This window comes from Manis javanica, chromosome 12 (genome assembly GCF_040802235.1).
Source record: "Manis javanica isolate MJ-LG chromosome 12, MJ_LKY, whole genome shotgun sequence".
Lineage (NCBI taxonomy): Eukaryota > Metazoa > Chordata > Mammalia > Pholidota > Manidae > Manis > Manis javanica.
Genome location: NC_133167.1, coordinates 55,609,939 through 55,633,170, shown reverse-complemented (window position 1 = coordinate 55,633,170; position 23,232 = coordinate 55,609,939). Strand labels below are relative to the sequence as shown.

The window sequence follows — 23,232 nt, the reverse complement described above, 5'->3', positions numbered from 1 at the left end:
TTTTGCTAGCCCCGCCCACTGGCACGCTAGTCTCATTGGTGCCCGGCCCCGCCCCTCCCGCTCAAGCCACGCCCCTCCCTGAACAGCAGCCGCGGGCGTCCCGCCTTCAGCCCCGCGGCTCCTTGGCGCCGGGTCACCAGGCCTTAGGGAGGCCGTTTCCTGCCCGGAGAGATGGCTAATCGAGCGGGCAAGCCTCCTAGAGTCTGGGAGGCCTGAAGCTCAGGTTCTTTTTTGGGGAGCGGTGGGGGCGTTGGGATGTGGGTTACGTCATTTTAAGAAAAGGATTTAAAAACTCCAAATGCAAAATTCCTACAGAGCCTGGAGGGTACACGCCCCTGAGGTGGATCTTGGGTGGACTCTCCCGGTTCCCTAGCCTTGCCTCCTGGAGCTCGTGGGGACGTTCGGAGACACTCCTGTCCTCCCGCCGGGCAATCTCCATTGTCTTCTTGGCTTGTTGCGAGATGAAAGCTGGACCAGCGGACCCTAGCAAGGCCCATTAGGTGTAAAAGGAGGCCTTTCTGTGGACCAGATTTTAATTATACGCTGTGCACACCTGTGTTGTGACTTGTATTGGCGTCTGCCAGGATTGCACCACCTTTGGTGGGGGTCAGACGGCGACAGTAGACGTCTTGTTGCTTATCTAGGGGTTTGCCAGCCACTTGGAGAAATGACTCCTTGCGTTTTCTTCGTGTTCTGGAAGATTGCTTTGCACGTGCTCTTCCCACAAAGGGACATTATTAAAAACTTTTTTTTTTTTTTTTTGGTTACATGCCACTCCTGCATTCTGGAAAGCAAATGAAAAAGCCCAGAATCTAATGATTAATTTATGTTATTTGAGGTTTGAATAAAGCCTATTCTGCCTTCTACCCCATCCCCTCTGTCGATTTCTATCCACCAATGTTATGTTTTTATCTTACTCCAAGTACCACATAGCCGCTATTACAAAATGTATTAATATCCACATAACTATTTTAATACATTTCAGCACTCTGATTAGTTTCCAAATTTTATTTTTAGCTGTATTTCTTAAAAACAACCGAACCTTATATGGTTTTCTTTAAAGGTTGAATAGCTAACTAGGAAAGTAATATGAAATAAAGTAGATGGAGCAGGCACCCATTTCAAAAAAGTGTTGCCTATGTGTCAGCTTCAGAGTAAGATCACCCTAAGTCATAGTTTTTACAATTATTTATATGTAATGTGACTTTCATTTAGTATTTTACAAAGATCTACATACAATTACTTTCCTATATTCTATGCATTTCAGTATATTTTATATTGATCACTTGGTTTTGTACACATACAAGAAGGAAAATGAATGACCCATATAGGATTCAAAATAGCACTTTTCTGTTGCCAAAAATGGGATGGTGAATTTGCGAAGGAATTCCTCTTGGATTAGGTCCACTGTAGATGGTGTCCAAGGCTGTTAGTGCCTAAATTGCTCTGTTCCCTAAATTGCCCATGTTTCCCTCAAAACTGGCAAGCTACTATCACCCTAGACCTTCATCAAGGGCTCCGGTAGTATTTTAAAATATTAGTTTGCTGTGTATATTTTAATGCTTATAGACTGCAATTCCAAATTAGACTTTCATTTAGTATATGTCATTTTACACCGTGAATCTATAATTCATTACCTGAGCACACCAGGGAGACAGTGTTGTGAAATGTACACTGGTAAGCTACTTGATGAACGCTTGCTTTGTATTTAAACTTGCATAATTATATTCAAAATCAAGGAAGGCTTAGTTTTGCGCCTGATTTTTTTGAAAATATGGATTTGTTGTCTGAGGGTTGCAGTTGATGACTTTTTGATACCACCTTAATATGTTTGCTGCTGCTACTAAGAGCTTTGTCAAGCAAGTTGGAAATGGAGGGAGATTAGTTCCCGTTCCAAGCCTTAGTGAGGCTGACAAATACCAACCTCTAAGTCTGGTGGTAAAAAAGAAGCGATGCTTTCTCTTTCCTAGATATAAATTTACCTCAACACCTTTTACACTGAAAGATATTCTTCTAGGAGACAGAGAAATTTCAGCTGGTAAGTTTAAATGTCTGCTTGGGAGTGACTACTCATTCAGTTATATCATTAGTAATCTAAATGTAGGTCATATATACTACTTATGTTTGTAATATTTACACATTTTCATTGATTAAAAACAGCCTTTATTATGATAGTAATAATATTAAGATTAACAGTGGCTAAAGTTTATAAATTGTTTTAATCAAATCGACTTAGAATATGACTATATTTCATTTATAAAACAATATTTAGACTTACCTATCTCACAAGTTCAAATGAGATGAAAGAAATTATATTTATTTCTTATGATTTAGTTATTGTAATTGGTAAATTGAAATGTATTTTACAAGCTAGATTAGGAAATAAATTGACATTTTGACAAATTATTTCTTATAGACCCGTTTTTCTTTCAACCATCCTGTGGATATTGATGCTAAAGTAGTTGTATTGGCCAGAGAATTTGAGATCATTTTAAGTACTCTGGCTATTTATTGCTTTTTCTTGTCAAATCAATTGAATTTCTACTTTTAATCTTGGTTTGAGATGCTGCAGTGCTCAACATTTGGATAATTGGGTCTTAAGTAGTAAATAAACGTGTTACTATATATAATCTACATTTGATGAATTCGAGATTTAAAAAACAATTTCCTTTTCTTAAAGGTATTTCATCTTATCAGTTACTGAATTATGAAGATCAATCAGATGTTTCACTCTATGGAAGGCGAGGCAACCATATTGTGAATGATGTTGGAATTAACATTGCTGGATCAGATTCCATTGCAGTAAAAGCTTCATTTGGTGTGGTAACCAAACATGAAGTAGAAGTATCAACATTACTGAAGGAAATTAGTACACGGTCAGTATAATAATCTTTAATATACTTAAGTGTTTTTATTAAATATTTTAATTATATAAATTTAATTATAAAGAATGCTTGAAACATTCAGGTTTTATTTAATAGTGTAATTTATTTGATTTGTTTGAAATGCTGCAATTTAGTAATATATCCAAACTTTGGATAAGGATAGATATCCAGAGTCATTCTGTTTAAACAGAATTTTTAATTGTTCCACAAAATTGCTTTGGCTCTGCATACATTTGCTAAATTACTAGTTAAACGAATACAAGAATCTGCTTGAAACAAATATACTAAGAGAGTCTCTTCCAACAGACTCCTAAAATAAACATGTTTTAAGAAAATAGGAGAGCATGCGTTGTGATTTGTGTTAGACCTACCTCGATTTATTTTTAGTTAAGGTGGACTGTGAATAAGTAACACATGATAGCAAAGCATGTCCTTGATTAAATGTAATGAGATATTACAGATTCATGTGAATGTCTCTTCTTTATTTTAGAAAAATTAATTTTGACCACAGCTTGATTCGTCAGTCAAGGCGCAGCAGAAAAGCCATATTGTGTGTGGTCATGGAGAGCATTCGAACCACAAGGCAGTGCTCACTGTCTGTGCATGCTGGAATTCGTGGGGAGGCCATGCGGGTAAACCACGACTCTTCAGGCTTCCCTTACTAAAAAGCCAAATGGGAATTTTTTAAAAGTACTCTGTTATTCCTAATGAGACTTGTGTATTTTTTCAGTTTATATAGGAATTTGAACAGTGATGGTTTTGTTTTAGAATATTAAAAAAGTCCAAGAAAATCTGATTCTAAATGTGTAATCTAATGCAGCAAGCAAAACACTAAGTCTAGCGAAATGTGGATACTGGAGTCCCTCCTACTACTATTGAAATGCTGTTTTAAGAATGAAATTGAGTGTTTGTGTTGAATTATTTTTAAGTGATGTATTTTGTGCTTGAATTTTTAAAAGTTGATTGTATATTTTTATATTAAAATTTCTAAAATAATATTGTCAGTGACCTAACATGCTTCATTCATTGTCAAATCCTTTAAAAAAAAATCTTGAAAGTTATTTGGTTTCCTTTTTAGCTCAATTATATTATTTGTCTTGGTCATTCACATAATAATGATGCATAATGACTTGATTGGTTTTATTAAAACCAATCGTTAGAAACAGGGTTCAATGGTAATCTTTTCAAGTCTTTGCAAATGAAAGTTCTGTTGGGTGGCTACATTTAGTTGCCCACCAACTTGTTTAACTTGAATCAATTTTGAGGGCACAAGTTGAAACATTTACTTAATTGCTGGTGATTGCTTTGGAAAATAAGTTTGGAAAGCTGCTGAAAGCTCTGGGGGCTTTGGAACAGTAGACAGGGTAGGCTATAAACAACTGTAGCACTTAAATCCAGTTAGTTTGCAGTTGAAAGAAAAAGGCTGCTATGCCAGGGAGCAATGCTGTTGAGGTAGCACTAATTGTTGGCTCCAGTACCAATGCAAGTGAGAAAGTGGTGCGTGGTATTTCCTAATATAGATCATGAGTCCCCAGTTGGACCTTTTGGACCCCTGCTATGAACAGTTTAATTCAAGTAGGATAATTCATTCCTTGGAAAGGTGATTTGCCCCCCTTTGGTAGGACTGCAGGAAATGTTTGATTTCAAAAAAGCTGTCCTTACTTGTTATGCTCCTTAATAATATTATTTTATTTATTTATAGTTTCATTTTATGGATGAACAGAATCCCAAGGGAAGGGACAAAGCTATTGTTTTTCCAGCACACACAACCATAGCTTTCAGTGTTTTTGAACTCTTCATTTACTTGGATGGTACCTTTGGTGAGTAAAATGATTTGCATGAAACACTGAAATTCTATTTTTAGGAAGAATTTAATGGGAAACACTTCTTCTCTCTCATGTCTAATTATAGAAGAATGATACTCTCAGCACAGTGAATCTTATGTTTGGGTGAAGTAGCTGGGAAAGATCCTCTGGTCCCTATTTACCCAATACCTTTTTCTTGCTTCTTGTTGAGGGCTGTAGACTCCCCACCACCCTTTGTATAATTACAGGTGAGAGCTAAAATGTAACCAACTGACAAAGGATTCTGTGACTTACACAAGGTGATAATAAATGACCTTCTGATACGTAGGTTTTGATGATTGCCTGTAGAGTAGTAGGTAGACAGTAAGAAGACTGAAGGTGCCAGGGTGCCCAAACTAGGGTATCCAAAGACAACTTTTCTTCAGTTTTATCTATTGTAGACCCAGCTGTCCATGCCCTAGACTCCCTAAAAATTAACTTAAAAGGCACAGATACTTCTCCTAAAACGGTCACCTTATGCAACACCTCAGTGCAACTGACTTTAGACTTCCACTTTTCACATGTCTTTAAGATCAGGGGACCAGCCAGGCTCAAGTCCAGGTGTAGATCAAAGGACTAGGCAAAGGAGTCTCCTAGCCATGGTAATTTAGAAACATTTTAAAACTTTTTTTGTTTCTGTAGTTCTGTGGAAGGCACAGAGAGTCAGAAACAAAACAAAACAGGCTAATTAAATTCTGTTTTGGATGCTTTAGCTGTAGGGTTTTTTTTTTGTTTTTTTTTTTTTGAGAGGGCATCTCACATATTTATTGATCAAATGGTTGTTAACAACAATAAAATTCTGTATAGGGGAGTCAATGCTCAATGCACAATCATTAATCCATCTCAAGCCTAGTTCTCGTCAGTCTCCAATCTTCTGAAACATAACGAACAAGTTCTTACATGGTGAACAAATTCTTACATAGTGAATAAATAAGTTCTTACATGGTGAGCAATACAAGGGCAGTCATCACAGAAACTTTCAGTTTTGATCACGCATTATGAACTATAAACAATCAGGTCAAATATAAATATTCGTTTGATTTTTATACTTGATTTTTATGTGGATCCCACATTTCTCCCTTTATTATTATTATTATTTTTATTTTTAATAAAATGCTGAAGTGGTAGGTAGATGCAAGATAAAGGCAGAACACATAGTTTAGTGTTGTAAGAGTGCAATTGTAGATGATCAGGTGTGTGCCTGTAGACTATGTGTTAATCCATAGCTGTAGGTTTTTACAATTATATTGATTGTTAAGAGAGGTGTAAACTGATAGAACTTACATAAGCATCAAAATTTTAAATGTACATATACCTTAGCCTTACTTACACTTTGAGGAATTTATCCTAGTCATACTTACACATATGTGAAATGACATGGGTATAAGGATATTCCATTTGTAATAGCGAAAGATTGGAGGTAACCTTAAGATCTATTAACAGCAACTACTTAAATGATGGTGGATACACACAACAGAATACTATGAAACTATGAAGAAGAATGAGGTAGCACTACAGATCCCAACGTGGAATAATCTGTAAGAGAGATTTTAAAAGAAATGTGTGTAGTATGTAACTGTTTGAGCTTAAAGAATTTTATACACATACATGTATACATATTCCTTTACACTTGTGAAAATATATGGAATACTTTACAGTAGTTATCTCTGGAGTAGGAAAGTGAAGCTGGCGTTAAGGCAGATCGGAGACTTGTCACTGAGTCCCCTGGTTGTATCTTTGAATTTTGAACTATATGAATACCTTTTCCAAAAATATATAAAATTTAACTTAAATAAAATGAGTGGGATGTACTGGAATTCAACAACCACAACTAAAACTACTGATAAAATATGAATTGTTCAAGTTATAACATCTTCTGAAATTTTTTTTATAGACCTTTGTGTCACTTCAGTGTCAAAAGGAGGATTTGAAAGGGAAGAAGCGGCAACATTTGCACTGCTCTACAGACTGAGAAATATACTATTTGAAAGAAGTATGTCCACTGAAGAATATTTCAAATAAATTTTTTTTCTTCTCACATAAAAATTGAGGTTATCTATTCAATAATCCTGTCTGTCATGGAAGAATTTAAATTTAAAAGCCAAATCATTTCATGAGTGATGGTTTAGATTCACATATTTATAAATGCAGTTTGGTTATATATTTTTGATATCTAACATATTTCTCTGTTTTGTCTCTTTTAGATAGAAGAGTGATGGATGTCATTTCTCGTTCGCAGCTTTACTTAGATGATCTTTTTTCTGATTACGAGAAACCTCTCAGCATGACTGATATTTCACTCAAAGAAGGGACACACATTCGAGTTAACTTGCTTAATCACAACATTCCAAAAGGACCTTGCATACTCTGTGGAATGGGGAACTTCAAAAGGGAGACGGTTTATGGGTGCTTTCAGTGTTTTGTTGATGGGCAGAAGTATGTGAGACTTCATGCAGTTCCTTGTTTTGATGTTTGGCACAAGAGAATGAAATAAAATGAAAAAATGAATATACCTTGCTGGTGTTTTAGGTGCAACTATGCCACCTTTCCAAAATCATCTGGGTTCACTTTGATGACCTGTGGCAAACTGAAGAGGGAGAGGGAAAAGAAATTAACCTGCTGGGCATCATTTTCCCCATCTATAAAGTAGTGATAATAATAGTGTCTACCTCATAAATTGTCATGAAGATTTATAATACTGTTTTATTAAAAAAGATTTAAATGTAAAATTCAGAATATAGATGTTCCTTCATAAAATCTGTCGGTCACTGTAAAAGTATTTTTTGGGTTTAGATAACTCTTTATATAGATTTTTCTAAGTGTCAATTTTATTTTTAATTGGCTTTAGTTCAATATTTAGGGATGGCAGTGCACAAGTGGCAACTTTATGGTACTCTGTTGCCTTAGGGCTGGTAAAATGAGAAAAATGTGTTAATAATTTAATGTAATCCTAAATGTTTAATTGCTATATCAAATTAAGAGCACCCTGAGCTTGGTGTGTTTTGAGTACACAGTTAACAGGGTGACTGATAGTACTGGGCTGCCATTCTGTGGTATACATAGGCTTGCTAGTTTTGTCTTTTTAAAACTTCTGTCATTTTAAAGTTCAGGCAGCAAGGATACATTTAAGTAACTGCAAACTTAGAATGTTAAAACTCTAACTCTAAATATATGATTACAGTGCTACTAGTGCTTCACACATATGAAGGCCTAAAGCAATAGTGTAAATACTAAATATACTATATGTATTCAGAATGACTTAAAATTTTTTAAACTATTTAAATGTGATTTGAGTTTTAGAGTAAATCTTCACATTAACATCAGAATTTTTTAATACATAAGTTTAAAGCCCTTTGTGTAGAAACAATGACATAATTAGAATTATAAAAGTTGGTATTATGGGGTAATTTCCAGATATAACTTTTTTCATTTTATTTTTTAGGCAAGAGTGTATGATTTGTATGCAAATATGAGTACACCTATCAAAAAAGCCTCTGGTGACTTTTTTTAATGTAGGAATAGAGAATGGGGGCGGTTTCCAAACCAATACTTAATATTGAGTCATCAACCCAGTTTATTTCAACTGAGCAGGTTTTTCGGAGAGAAGTAAAAGGATGAAAGAATTGATGATCTAGGCAAGTGAGGAGGAGTTATAGGGCATAGGAATGAATAAATACTGAGAAGAAAAGACAGTAAAGGTTTTGGTTTTATGAGAAGTTGAACTTTGTGCTATGCATATGTGATATCTACTAATCTCACCAGATTTTTGTGTTATCCCTATATTTGTAAATAATGTATTTCTGGCAGTATATCTAAAGAGGTTAAAAGATGAACTGTAAACAATGGTTTGCAAAGAGCAAGTTTCAGAAAATGGAAAATGCTATTTTGAACAGAGCTATTTACTGCCTGACCATACTTTCCTACATATGCAGTAAGCAAAACCTTACATGTTCCAATAAACAAGGCCTTTTCTTTGGCACCAACAATGTGATCTAACAGCATCTCTTACCTCCTATTCTCAAGTTGGATCTTGTGATGGTTTGACCATGACACAAAATGGCCATGGTATTGTATATCATTTGAATCATCATTTGATATCCTCATGTATCCTCGTGTAAAATAAAATCTGTATCAAAAGTCTGATGGCATATCAGTCTGTAATGCTCATTCATCATTGATAACAAGAACATTGTGAAATGAAGTGACATAGGACAGAGATACCTAGAGAAAGGGAACTGGAAACTAAGATACCACAGCGTCAATTTAAAACTAGCAAGACAAAAAATTAGGGATAGTAGGCATCAAGGCCTATCATAAGGAAAAGGAATAGCACATTTACAATGACATCTGAGGGAGTACAAAATTCAAGAGCAATATGGACTTTTTCATGCTTACTATAAGAGAAGAGGCACTCTTTGGTCTGATCATGTATCTTTAAACATTGCCCATTGGAACAAATACCCAAGGCCAGAAGCCAAAAAGTACAGAGACTGTGTTAAGGCTGTCTGTGAGACAGAGCTGTAAAACTCAAGTATTTCTGCATGCGCACTGAAGGAAGGCTCTCCAGTCCTGTGATTTTTATATCCCACTACCTACAATGCTATGATACATATAAATTAAATGAAATATTAATTCCTGGGTCCTAATTGAAAATATTAAAAATAGGGAGCATTTTAACATTTAAAATATTAAAGAATGGATATTCACATATTTATACATGCTGTTAAGGTTGGAGTTCAGAAGAGTTTGTAGATGGGACATAGATGCCCTCTAATATCCTGAAGGGGGAAAATTGCCCACTGGGATACAGTCTGTTTCATGGTGCTGCAATGTGTTCACAGACAAAATCATACCTTTCACAAAAGTTAGCATTTCAAAATAGCTTCACATTTATGATGCCAAAATTATATGTATTAAGGGGATCAAAATATGTTCTCATGGAGGAAAAACAGAAAATAAAACTTATAGAAAAGTGACTTCGGTTTTACACAAAGTGGCTAAGAAAATGTAGAAATAAAAATATACTACAGCTCATCGTGCTGATACACATTGTATTCCCTGGAAGAGATGAAGCCATTACCATCACGGTCATTCTTCTTAAAAATATCTTCTAAAACTGCATTCTGATAGGACTTGTCACGTGGCTTCTCATCTTTTTCAAATTCCTTTTCCAGGTAATGATTTATCTAGAAGGCCAAAATAACATTTCTTTAATAAAAAGGTGTCAGAGCAAATTTCCAATAACTTTGAGGAAATGTTTACATAAACTCATATCTAAGACTACTTACAGTAAGTGAAGTGATACAAAAATTTTAGAAGTTATTTGAGGTTTTTCTTTTAACTTTTGAAGCAATTTTCTGAAGAGAAACAGGTCTTCAAATCAACTTCCTCTCAGGTTATAGATAGTGGCACATACTCCAAGATAAACATCTGAGTTGAATTTTTTGTTGAAATTAAATGCTTTCCAATAGTCTATAGGGTCCACATTATCAAAGGAAAATCACCCTCAAGCATTCCCGTTAGTGAATAAAATACAATTTGGCATTTCTATAATCTCCAAAACTAATGAATATATTGTGTAACTAATAAAACCCAATCCCACATTTTGAAATAAAATTTAATTTTCTATACTCCTATAGTTCTTCCCCAAATTTGCATAACTGATAATCTCTCTAATAATAATGTCAAATAACAGGTATTCAGAGGTATTCTTTCTCTATATAACATGACGTTTCTCTAAGCAAAGACACATAAACAGTGCCTAATATGGTAGTGGCTAGCACATGTCACCACTAGGTATTTGATATGCAGCTAGACCAAGTTGAGATATGCTACCGTAAGGGTAAAATACCCAACACATTTTGAAGATACTCATGATGGAAATTCCCTGAAAGAGGTAGGGTAGGCCCATGGTTAAGAGCACAGTAGTGGAGCTCAATTGCCAGGGTTGCAATCTGGTTTTGTCACTTAGAGCAATGTGACCTTGGGCTAGTTACTCTGTCTGGGCACCATCTTCTGCTTCTATAAAATGGAGATAATGACAATAGTGTCCACTTCATGAACAGTCATGAAAATTAAATGAGTTCACATACTAATGTGCTTATGATAGTACCTGATACTGAGAAAGTAAGGAAAAAAATTATTCTGAGATTTTTATTAATCTCTCAGTTAATATATAAGACCAACTGGAATACAGAAGCTAGGTAACTGAACTCCTGGCACCTGCTTACCAGCTTTGTACTTCACATAATTCAAATTCTTGCTCACATGAGAATTTCATAATCATTTGTAATTCTCATAATCCTATGAGGTAGGAATTGTTTGCCCTACTGTTAAGTCCCTACAATGCTGCTTGAAAAAAATCTGCTTCTGTAGTTTAGATGCTGGATATGCCTGTAGAGATTCGTTCAGTATTTTAATGACCCTCTGGCAGGAAAAAAGGCAATTGAACAGGATGACTCAGTTGTAAGTTTTATATTGAAAAAGCACATTTTCTCTTTGAAGCTTAAGATTTTTTAGTAACCAGCTCTTATAAAAGCAAAGTAATCAGTTCAGGCTTGGTAGAACTAAAAAATAATAATTGTAACACAGATATACTTAAATTGTGATGACAAAATTAGACTGTACACATGAAATTTGAATTACCTCAGTTTTAGAGAGTTGCCTATCGTTGTCTGTGTCTATCTGTTTAAACGTTTCAATGCTTCGTGGTCCTTTGGTCACAGCATAAAGTTCAATCTCAAAAATCAATGTTGCATCAGGTGGAATCTTGCCTTCTGCTAAAGGTAAAATTTTTAACAATTTAGCTTACATGAAGATCATGACCAAATATTTATTCACAATCAGTTATTATAGCATTATGATTATATTGTTTCATATTTTTGAACAGTTTACTAAATACACTTTTGGAAAATTTTTAAATGTTTTTAAACCAAGTCAGTTCTAAGGACTTACAGGCCCGTTATTTCCTGATTAAAATAAACACAGATCTGTATTTTTATTAATTTTAATTAACTAAATGTAATTTTTATTAATGTATCCATCATTATAGAGGAGAGAGCTGGTACAGAGAATAAATGTAGGGGAAGAAAAATTTCAGAGTGTAGATCAATAATCTTTAAAAAAATGATATTGTGTGATTATTTGGAAGCACAAATAAAATGTATGAATATATTTGTCTTTGAAATTCTTCACAGATGACTTTAGCAAGCTATGGGCTATTTCAGATGACCATGTTATAAAAATAACCTGCAGAAATGTCTTGCTTAGAAGCAGTCAGTGATTGTGTCACCATGGTATTCTCAGCACCTCAGAGTGCCTGATCCTTTATAGGCACTCAAAATTGTTGAATGACTGACCCCTATCGTTTATTTTTAAAATGGCTGTTTGTCGTTGGAAGGAATATTAATTTTTAAAATGAAAAAGTGGAGAATTCTTGCTAAAGTGTATATAGAATCCAAAGAGAAAAAAGCTTGAAAGTTACAGCTAAAAGAAGAAGTGGATCAGTCATCTCCAAATTCAGGACATAAAACAAAATCTACCCATGTATCACATGACTAAGGTGAAAGTCCCAAACACTGTGTCACATACTATGGCTTTAGAGTAAAAGAGCTAGATATTCATTCACTAATTTTCTCAAATTCTATTCCTATTCTGTTCAGTTATAATCTCCTTTTGACAGAAAAATAATGTCTCCTGACAATAATCAAATACAAATTCAAAACAGATTCAAACTTAAGAAAAAATAAGTACATATGAAGTTTTTGAACAATTTTACTGTAAACATAGAAAATATTGCCAAATAGGTTTATCCCTCCAAAAACCTTGAGTATAAAAAGGAGAAAAAATATGCATTTGTTTTTAAATTATTTGTACTTAGAGAAGCAGATCAAAGATATAGGAGTTAATGTAAAGAATCTATACATACCACATGTAGTGTTAATTAAAGCACTAAAAAGTCACATGCATTTCAGGACATGCAGGGATGTTCTGTGACATGAAGAAGGATATTGTGCAGAGGAAAGACTTCTTCAAGTACTACCTAAAATAAAGTTAGAGCTAATGTTAGGTCTTCATAACAACTTATTTAAAAAAACATTATGATATTGTTTAAGCAATTACTGATGTTCTACTCTACAACTTTTAAAATAATCTAGTCGAAGCCATTATAAGGCAAGTAAGCTAATATGTTAAATATATTCCAAAGAACAGACTTCCATTGGGCCTCAGTTTCCTTATGTATAAAACAAAAGTGTTGGTCTTTTTACTAGTGAGATTCATCATTATTCTGTTTATTGTAGACACCTCAAATTGGGTATGAACTAAACTCTTCAAAGTTACACTTCCACATCTCTGCAGCAAGGGTCTGGTTTATTAACAGCTTAGGCAGCCTGGGTAGCCATTCATATCTAAGCATAAATTAATTTATGAAAAGGATAAATTAGGTAGTCATTTGCCTTAGGGTAATGGAACCCCAAAGGATAAGAACCTACTGATGAGCTATGTAATTAAAATGAGATTAAAGAGATTGAAAGGTAAACCTTGCCTGCATCATTTTGCCTAGAATTGGCTTCAACCTATAACAATATTTTTAGGGCAAGTTTTGCATTCAAATTTAATTTACCTTCAATCTTCTCTGTTTCTTAGGTTCCTCTATGATTAAAAATAGTATATACAAATAATCGTTCCACGGGACCACGAGATGAGACCAAATGACTGTCATAAATGATCGAAAATGAAGCTGTAGTTATCTGGAACTGTCTCTAAGAGTTTTAAGTCTTATTGGGTCTGACCTGCACCACTAACCTCCCTCCAATTCAGTTTTGGACAGTGATCCCTTGCTTTTGCTAGAATGAAAAGTGAAGGAATTGTAACTCTAAATAGCTAGCCAAACAGCCTCAAACAGTGTATATACCATTTCAGTGAAGTAATTGGGAGTTATGACAAAATCTCAACGCAGAAAATTAATCTGTAATTAGACAGTAAATATTTGAAATAGGTAGAGTTAGCAAGAGTCTAAATAGTATGAGGAGGTAAGGATTCTTTCTTTATAGTTTTCATACGTTAATAAGAAAGCAGACCTAATCGAGAATTCAAGATGGAAACTGTCCCTCTGCCAGACTGTCCATTTTCCCCTTTTAAAAAATTTCCTTTTCTGTTTTCCACTTTTAATTTTAGTGATTTATTTTTAATTTTGGAAAAATTAACACACGCACCTGGCAAAAAATGTCAACAGTACAAATTATTACACAATGAAATGAAACCTCCTCACTATTGACCCTCAGGCTTCCTTCCTCGAAACAGTCTGTGTAGATAGATACATGATGCATATATGACAATCCCCCTTTCACATGTAAGCTCATTAAGGACAGGAAATTTTTTCTTTTTTATACACTGCTTTATGCTTAGTGCCTATAACAGAACCTGGCACTGATGCTCAATGAATATTCGTTGCATGAATATATTCTATCCCACTTTATTTTTAACATATTAATACATATGGCTCTACTGCATTCTTTTTACTGGCTGTTCAGGTATCCATTGTATAGACATAGCATGACTATTTAATTTCCTATTGATTGATATTTTCCAGTCTTTTGCAATTTAAAAAAATGTGCAATGAATGTTCTTTTACATATACCTTTGGGTACATTCCTGGAAATGGAACTACTGGGTCAGAGGATATCTGAATTTTAAATTTTGATAGAAATTGTTTAAAGAGGTTGATTTACTTTCCCACCAATAATGCATGAGACTTGTTTTTTCCATACCTTTGCCAACTTTAATGTCTTTTCTAATCTGGTGGATAAAAATGGTGTCTCATTTTTGTTTTAATTTCTCTTTTATTATGAATAAAATTATGTAATTTTGGGGGGGAATGGGCAAAATATAGGTGAAGGGGATTAAGACATACAAACTTCCAGTTATAAAATAAGTAAGTCTTGGGGGTGAAAAGTACAACATAGAGGATATAGTCAATAATATTGTAATAACTTTGTATAGCAACAGATGGTAACTACACATTCTGTAATGTATATAATTGTCAAATCACTGTTATACCCCTGAGGGTACTATAGTATGGTGTGTCAACTATACTTCAATAAAAGAAACATTAAATATTCATATAAGTTTAAAGGTCATGCATATTTTTTTGTTTCTGGGTCACTTGTTTATGAACTTGCCCATTTCTAGGGATAGGTCATTTTTATTATTGGTTAGTAAGAGTCTTCATACATGTTGCAAACATTTTCTCCATTTAATATGATTTATCTAGGTTCTCAGATCTCACTCTAGGATTTTAAAAATAGGTAAAATATTGAAAGAAACAGTTTATTTTTTTCCACATTTCAAGGCTTTTCCTGAATTTGACTAACAGTGACTGACAGCCTGTTATATTTCAGATTTTTTTTAAACAATGTTCAGCTTTGTCCTTTTACTCTAAAATCTTATGTTCCAATTTCCTGAGTTTTATGAATTGTATTTTGGTACTGCTTACTGAAGGTATGTGTTATAGACATTTATGTAATAATAAATAAAATAATATGTACTGAAGACAAAAATGACTAAGGTACAGTTTATAGAACATACATGATCATTATAAGTGTTGCCACTGTATGGGGGAAAGAACTCTGCCCAGAGATCTGCATTCTAACCATTTCTCATTTTCTTTACATGTAAAAATTGGGGACTGGGCTGGACTGGGTATAGCTAAAGTTGACGGGACCCTATAGTTTTGTAATTATTTTGTAATATGAGTTATTTTATTTTGTTAATGACTCAGAATTTTTAATTATGGGAAAATGTATATAACATAAAATTTACTACTGTAACCATTTTAAGTGTATAGTTTGGTTAATGTTAAGTACATTCATCATTGTACAAGCAATCTCCATAGCTACTTCATCTTGCGAAACTGAAACTCTATACCCATTGAATAGCAACTCTCAATTTCATCTTCCTCCCAGCCCCTGGCATCCACTGTTCCCTTACTGTCTCTATGAATTTGATGATTCTATGTATTTCATATAAATGGAGTCATACAGTATATTTTTTGTGTGTGATTTACCTACTTCACTTAGCATTATGTACCCAAGGTCTATGTTGTAGCCATGTGTCAGAATTTCCTTCCTTTTCAAGGCTGCATTATATTCTATTGTATGCAAATACCACATTTTGTGTGTCCATTCATCTGTCAATTAACACTTGCGTTATTGCCACTTTTTGGCTACTGTGGATAGTGCTGCTTTGAACATGGGTATGTAAGTATCTCTTTGAGATTGTGCTTTTAATTCTTTTGCTTATGTATATACACAGTTTATTATTTATATTAAAATATAACTTAGAGATGTAAATATAAAACAACTTACCATAACCTTCCTTTCCATATGCAAATGAAGGGGGTATAATTACTTTTCTCTTCTCTCCAGGGCACATATCCATCATAGCAATATCTAGACCTTTTATGACTTGCCCAACACCAAGAACAAACCATTTAGGGTGGCCTTCATTTTGTGTCCGACTATAATAAAAACAACACTTACATAAGCTGAGTTCAAGAAAAATGAAACCAAACTTTAAAGTATAGCTGGACATTTAGTTATAAAGTTGGAGTCCTCTCTAATGCCCTTTGTTCCCATACTAGTACTCACTTGTGAACCCCCTGGTGGGGTGTTTGGCTCAAACTTCCCTCATAATAGCCAGAAAGACGTATGATTTGACCAAAGCTAGACATTAGGAGTCATCTCATTTTCTTTTTATTGTCATCTTAACAAAAACTATCCAACAGCTAACTTTTTAATGGGTCTTCTGCCTAGCAAGCATGGCTTGTCCAAATAACTCATTAACCTCTTTGGGTTTGTTCTAAAAAATGATGGTGCAGGTTTAGCCTCAAACAGTCATTTGAACAGTAATTAAAATTTGTAAGTTTTCTTCCTATTAAATTTCTCAATTTTTTTCCAAAATGGAAAAAACTAACGTTCTCCAATCCTGTCTTTATAGGGTAATAGCAGAGGAAGAAAAGACATTCTCCCTTTGAGTAATAAACCATCAGTTAAATCAGAGTAGTCAGTGGAGGAATGAGGGTTAGGCAGGAGGCCACAAGGCCCAGAAAACTTCAGGAGTCATTGTTGCAGTGGGCTTTTTTTTGATAAAGTTGGAAAGTAGCCCTAAGCCCTTAAATATTGTGCTTCTAAAGGGCCATAAAATCTCAACCACCCTATATAATCTTCTGTAAAGGGTCTTTAACTCACAACAAAGGAAAAATGTGAACATTCTTACAGACAGTACCTTAACTCACTTTCTACAGGTCTCAAAAGTAGTGGTCAGGGTCGGGGGTGTTTGTGGGTATGGTGTATTTTCGATAATTTGTTGGGCAAACATTTTCAATAATTTAAAAAGTAATAACTCAGTTTAATAGGGAATTTCTGCATATTGTCTGATTTTTTCCCCCCTAGGAATAAAAGGCTCAACTCTTCCTGTTAAAAATCAAGAATTAATCAATCAACTAATTCGGCTTCTGGTTGGTGAGGGAGGCTAGATTTCAATGCATCAACTATACAGAGAGTAACTGGCAGCATCTCCTACCTGCAGTAGAATTTCGAGCCGTCTTTAGCCAAGAAGCCATCGTAATGGGCATTTAACAGGTCTCCCTTCTTGCTTGTCTTAGAACAGTTTTCGGGACGATGCAAAACTTCTATTTTCACTTGCTCTGGGCTCTTCTCTTCCTTTTGTCCCTGAATAGTAAAAACGTCCCACAAGTAAAAGACAACGATTAATCTAAATAAAAAATCCATGATTCCTGGAGTCAGCCCCAGATGACGACCACGTTTCCTTACGAGGGTCACTCGTGCCCAGCTGCGATTTTGCAGCAAAGTTCCGCCGCGTGGCAGGCATTGTTTACGTCACAAAAGGCCGGGGGCGTGGCGTGGCGTGGCCCCGCTCCCTCCCCAGCGGCCGGCTCGGTCGCGGAGTTTTTGCCAGTCTGGGAAGAGTCCTACGGCTCTGATGCTCGGAGCTTTGGATGGCTGTCCTGTCACTGAGGCAGGACTGAATACCTCACTGTTTCTCCTCGCTGAGTGCGCACATTTTAGGTGCGGTTTCTCAGGGTTTCCCAAAATGAAACTGGCAAAAGAAATAAACAGCCTAGGGTGGAATGTCGTTCAGAGAATACCATTGCCATTTCTGCAGTAAAAGACTTCTGGGTCCTCAGAGAACTGAGAAGCATGGGGGAACCATTCTACTTCTGAGGTATTCTTGAAGCGCCTTCTCATGTCGGACTCAGGCAGTTTCCAAGCGAAGCCACACACAACTCGAGAGCCACTTGGGGGCGAGTAGACACAGGTGCCGCTGCTCCCCGCGGGTTTAAAGGTTCCCACCAGCCCCCTCTTGCCTTTCTAGATGGATGTTTGGTTTCTTTCCCCCACCACTTGGGGCTGCCCGGAATTTGAGGGCACTTCTGCAGCAGTGCGGGAAAACTGACAGTGTTTCTGTTCTTACCAATTCTGCGTGTTCAGTAATTATCCACAGTACACAAGGAGAAAATGAGGAAATTTGAGTATTGGGCACTTTGTTCTAATCTCACAGCTAATCCGCTTCAGGGATTTCACCACGTCTGATACAAAAGCCAGCTTTATCTCCCCCCCAAATATTTTAGTATGGAAAACTTCCAAACATACAGAAAAGATTTTTACTAGTCCATCACCACAGCTTTTTATACCCACCATTTGGATTCTACTATTTACACTTAATGATACTCACTTTAATATTGGATATTGCTAAGTGAATACCCAAAGACTTTTTACCCAAACCAGAAAGACATCATCAAAAGTCTGGATTAGGTTCTGGACAGGAAGGTGTTATTCTACCTCACTGAAGCTAAGAAAAACTGCAGCACTGAGCCTGCTATATCTTTTGTTTAAAGCTTGCAAAATTCCATAAATCTGAAAATTATTGTCAATTATGTAAAATAATGATAATTTCCAAACAAGATTTTTAAAAATCATAAAAACTAGGGAAGAGCCCCCATTTTTAGAATAAAATAAACTGCAAAGTTTGGTTTCATGTGTGGGTAAAATTGCAGTATTTCTAGAATCTCTTGCCTGCCCTTAGTGCATCTCTGTATCAATAGGTGTTGGAGAGAGGTAGCCATCTCCATATAGGTGGTTAGAAGGATGGGGGAGCCAGGTATACCTGGACCAGAGAGGTGCCATGAAGTCCCTTTTTACAGCCGGGTTGCAAGACACACAGGCCAGCAGAAGTGGACAAATGTTTGGAAGCAATTGTGGATAAAATGAAAGTTCCTACAGCTACATGTAAGAGAATGCAACTGGATCACTGTCTAACCCCATACACAAAAGTAAATTCTAAATGGATCAAAGACCTGAATGTAAGTCATGAAACCATAAAACTCTTAGAAAAAAACATAGACAAAAATCTCTTGGACATAAACATTAGTGACTTCTTCATGAACATATCTCCCCGGGCAAGGGAAACAAAAGCAAAAATGAACAGTGGGACTACATCAAGCTGAAAAGCTTTTGTACAGCAAAGGACACCATCAATAGAACAAAAAGGTACCCTACAGTATGGGAGAATATATTCATAAATGACAGATCCAATAAAGGCTTGACATCCAAAATATATAAAGAGCTCATACACCTCAACAAACAAAAAGCAAATAATCCAATTAAAAAATGAGCAGAGGAGCTGAACAGACAGTTCTCCAAAGAAGAAATTCAGATGGCCAACAGACACATGAAAAGATGCTCCACATTGCTAGTCATCAGAGAAATGCAAATTAAAACCACAATGAGATATCACCTCACACTAGTAAGGATCGCCACCATCCAAAAGACAAACAACAACAAATGTTGGCAAGGTTGTGGAAAAAGGAGAACCCTCCTACACTGCTGGTGGGAATGTAAACTAGTTCAACCATTGTGGAAAGCAGTATGGAGGTTTCTCAAAAAGCTCAAAATAGAAATACCATTTGACCCAGGAATTCCACTTTTAGGAATTTACCCTAAGAATGCAGCAGTTCAGTTTGAAAAAGACAGATGCACCCCTATGTTTATCGCAGCACTATTTACAATAGCCAAGAAATGGAAACAACTTAAGTGTCCATCAGTAGATGAATAGATAAAGAAGATGTGGTACATATACACAATGGAATATTATTCAGCCAGAAGAAGAAAACAAATCCTACCATTTGCAACAACATGAATGGAGCTAGAGGGTATTATGCTCAGTGAAATAAGCCAGATGGAGAAAGACAAATACCAAATGATTTCAATCATATGTGGAGTATAAGAACAAAGAAAAACTGAAGGAACAAAATAGCAGCAGAATCACAGAACCCGAGAATGGACTAACAGTTACCAAAGGGAAAGGGATTAGGGAGAATGGGAGGGAAGGGAGGGATAAGGGTGGGGAAAAAAAAAGGGGGTATTATGATTAGTATGTATAATATGTGGGGGGGCACAGAGAGGGCTGTGCAACACAGAGAAGACAAGTAGTGATTCTATAACATCTTACTACGCTGATGGACAGTGACTGTAATGGGGTTTGTGTGGGGGACTTGGTGAAGGGGGGACCCTAGTAAACATAATGTTCTTCATGCAATTGTAGATTAATGATAACAAAAAAAAACGTTATCACCTTTAAAAAAAATGAAAGTTCCTGTGGCCAGGCTCCTCACCTGGCCCTGGCTGGCTAGCTCACTACACAAGTGTGGGCAATACATTGCTCTTGACCCTATATAAAGAGCCCCGCCCAATGCTCTGGGCGAAATGGTGACAAGGCTGTAATTGTAAGGTTGCAGGAGAGCAGAGCAGAGGCTGGAGTGGTGGCAGCATTGAGGACAGAGGCCCAGAGGATGGCTGTGTGGGATGGCTGTGCAGAGAGGCTTGGAGGACAGCTGTGTGGGACGACTGTGCAGAGAGGCCCAGAGGACAGCGGTGCAGACAGAGGGGCCCAGAAGCAGAGACTGGTTTGCAGCCTGCAGACTCACTCTGAGTGAACGGGATTCTAGTGAATGACCTGCCACCTGGAAATAAAGTTGGGTATAACCCTTTCACCCCAGAGAACGTTTTGCTGTTAATTTCTTTGGTCACACTGAATCCACAGCCAACTTGCCTGGGGGCTGAAACCCATTGGCAAGACAATTGGTGAAAGTCAACAGGGTTCATTGTTGACCAAGGAAAAAGACAGGCTGCCCTATCGGAGGGGTGCTTCAGCAGGCTGCCCCTGTGAATGAGGAGACAGTGGATTGTCCCCCAATGGGTATGTGGTCTGAGGTGACTTGCCTCCTAGAGGACTGGGCCCCACCCCAGGACTGGAGGCAAGTGGAGGTGACACCTGAGGCTGTAGGGGTGGCCCTTGGTATAATAAGCAGATCCTTTGAGAGACAGGGTGCCCGTGAGGCAGTGGGGACTGTGGGTTGGCTGCTTCTCACAGTATTAAAAAGGTCTACAGAAGAGACCCAAGAAATGGTGGCATGAGAAAACAAGCTGCAAACTTCTGTGGATGCCCTGAGGAAGGAGATGGCACTGATGTGGGAGGAGGTGGCACAAGAGCGCCAGCAGCAAGGTGCCATTGGAGATGAGATGGCAGTGCTGCCAGGTGCTCTGAAGGAGGAAGAGGCCATCAAGGAAAAGGACGAACTCCTGAGGGAAGCACAAGCAGAGGTGGCATGAGAACGTCAGCTGCAAAGCATTGAGGTGAAGGTAAGAGACCTTCTGAAGACTGAGCTGGCATTGTTGTGAGGCACTGTAGCAGAGGAGGCACTTGGGGGAATGGATATAAAGGTGCCATCAGCCCCAGAAATGGAGGAGCTGGGGAAGGATGAAGGGATGCTGCCAGAGGCACTGACCCCTCCTGTATTGAAAGCACACCCAGTGGTTGTAAAGAAAACAAAGACCCAGCAGCTGAAAGTTCCCCAAGGAGAGGAGCAGCCCCCTCCCCAGGTCGTGGAGCACTCTATTGTCCGCCCCTATACTCAGGCTGAGCTGGTGGATTTGGGCTCCCAGTTTAGGCAGAAACCCTCGGAGTCAATATCAGCTTGGCTCCTGTGTCTGTGGGACTTAGGGGTGGATGGGATTGTTCTGTCAGGATCAGAGATGGGAAAGCTGCCTTCCCTGACAGTGCAGCCTGCCTTGAGGCAGCGATTACAAAATGCACATCAGACCCCAGGGAGTCACCCCCTCCTCGATTGGCTTATGGCTGCACTTTGTGCTGTGTGGCCCAGTCTGGGTGATCTGTCATCCTCTCCTGTTAGATGGCAGATGCATGCTGAGCTCCAACAGGTGCTACGAGAGCTAGGCATAAGAAATGCCATCTATAGTCCAGAGAATCATAACCCAGTTGAAGAGATTTTCACTACTGGAATGAGAAATATTGTACTTCAAGCGGTTCCTACATCCCTCTTTGGGTCTCCAGTGGCCATTCTTTCCCCTCACTTAGGACATCCCATAAGCAAAGTGACATGTACAGTAGCAGACTTAGGAGAGGCTGAAGCAATGAGAATCCAGAAAGAAATAAGACCTGTTACTCACAAGAAGAATTTACAGGTCCCTATGAAGGTTACCAGGACATAGATGTGGGTTGATTTAATATGGGCAGGAGCAGATGGAAGGAAATTAGATGGAAAGTCCAATAGGATCTTACTAGAGCTATGGCAACAGCTGAAATCAGAGCAGCAGTTCCAGCCATTAAGACCAAAGAGGCAGAAGTCAGAGACAGAGCCACGAGTCTGGCCTGTGTGTTTGCAAGAATTCCTGCTGGAGAGTGAGCCAAGCTCACTTGAGCCCACACAGGAAGGTGATTGGGGAACACAGTTTGACTGAGGGAAAGGTCAAGTTATCTGCCCTGAGGGACCAGGGAGTGACCGGAGGCCACATGTTGAAATAACTGTCCGTTGGTCCCCAGTGAACATACGTGTCCTGGCTCTGTGGACACAGGGGCTCAATGTTCACTGATTCATGGTAACCCTGAGCAGTTCCCCGGGACCCCCACTATCATAGATGGATACGGGGGGAAGGCTATTAGAGTAAAAAAAGCCCAAATCCCTTTGGGAATAGGGCGTCTACCCCCAAAAGAGTATACTGTGTACATATGTCCTATCCCTGAGTATATTTTGGGGATTGATATCCTGCAGGGTCTATGACTGCAGACCACTGCGGGTGAGTTTAGACAGAGTATGTGTAGTGAAGGCAGTTCTGAGGGGACATGCTAGGCAGCACCCCCTCCCCATAGCTTTGCCTGTGCCTCGGCGGGTGACTAATACCAAACAATACAAACTGCCTGGAGGGCATAAAGAGATGGAGAAACTCTCCAAGAACTGGAAAAGGTGGGTATTATAAAGCCCAATAGTCCTTTCAATTCCCCAGTGTGGCCTGTAAAAAAGCCAGATGGCTCCTGGGGTATGACTGTGAATTACAGAGAACTGAATAATGTCATACCCCCTATGCATGCTGCTGTCCCCTCTATTGCAGGCCTGATGGATACCC

General features: G+C 37.5%; 2 protein-coding genes across 8 annotated transcripts; one reads left to right on the top strand and one right to left on the bottom strand.

Annotated features, from left to right (window-relative positions):
* The first annotated feature begins 55 nt into the window (after nt 1-55).
* On the top strand, nt 56-7,223 carry PJVK (pejvakin). Of its 2 annotated transcripts, XM_017661629.3 has the most exons (7): nt 56-223; nt 316-2,038; nt 2,681-2,876; nt 3,376-3,517; nt 4,588-4,705; nt 6,624-6,722; nt 6,934-7,223. In XM_017661629.3, the coding sequence occupies exons 2-7, from the start codon at nt 1,828-1,830 to the stop codon at nt 7,221-7,223; spliced, it is 1,056 nt and encodes a 351-aa protein (XP_017517118.1). In that variant the 5' UTR covers nt 56-223; nt 316-1,827. The 2 variants fall into 2 exon arrangements, with proteins under 2 accessions (XP_017517118.1, XP_073074752.1); XM_073218651.1 differs by lacking the exon at nt 316-2,038.
* Nucleotides 4,557-17,634, bottom strand: FKBP7 (FKBP prolyl isomerase 7). Of its 6 annotated transcripts, XR_012123676.1 has the most exons (6): nt 17,312-17,633; nt 16,096-16,247; nt 11,375-11,508; nt 9,810-9,915; nt 7,243-7,316; nt 4,557-6,265 (listed from the first exon to the last, which is right to left on the bottom strand). XR_012123676.1 is itself a non-coding variant. In XM_073218652.1 (5 exons), exons 1-5 carry the CDS (start codon nt 17,518-17,520, stop codon nt 7,294-7,296), a joined length of 624 nt encoding a protein of 207 aa, XP_073074753.1. In that variant the 5' UTR covers nt 17,521-17,633; the 3' UTR covers nt 4,557-7,293. The 6 variants fall into 6 exon arrangements, 3 of the variants coding, with proteins under 3 accessions (XP_073074753.1, XP_017517120.1, XP_017517119.1); XM_073218652.1 differs by having other exon boundaries at nt 4,557-7,316; XM_017661631.3 differs by lacking the exons at nt 4,557-6,265; nt 7,243-7,316 and having other exon boundaries at nt 8,868-9,915; nt 11,375-11,505.
* Nucleotides 17,635-23,232: the final 5,598 nt, after the last annotated feature.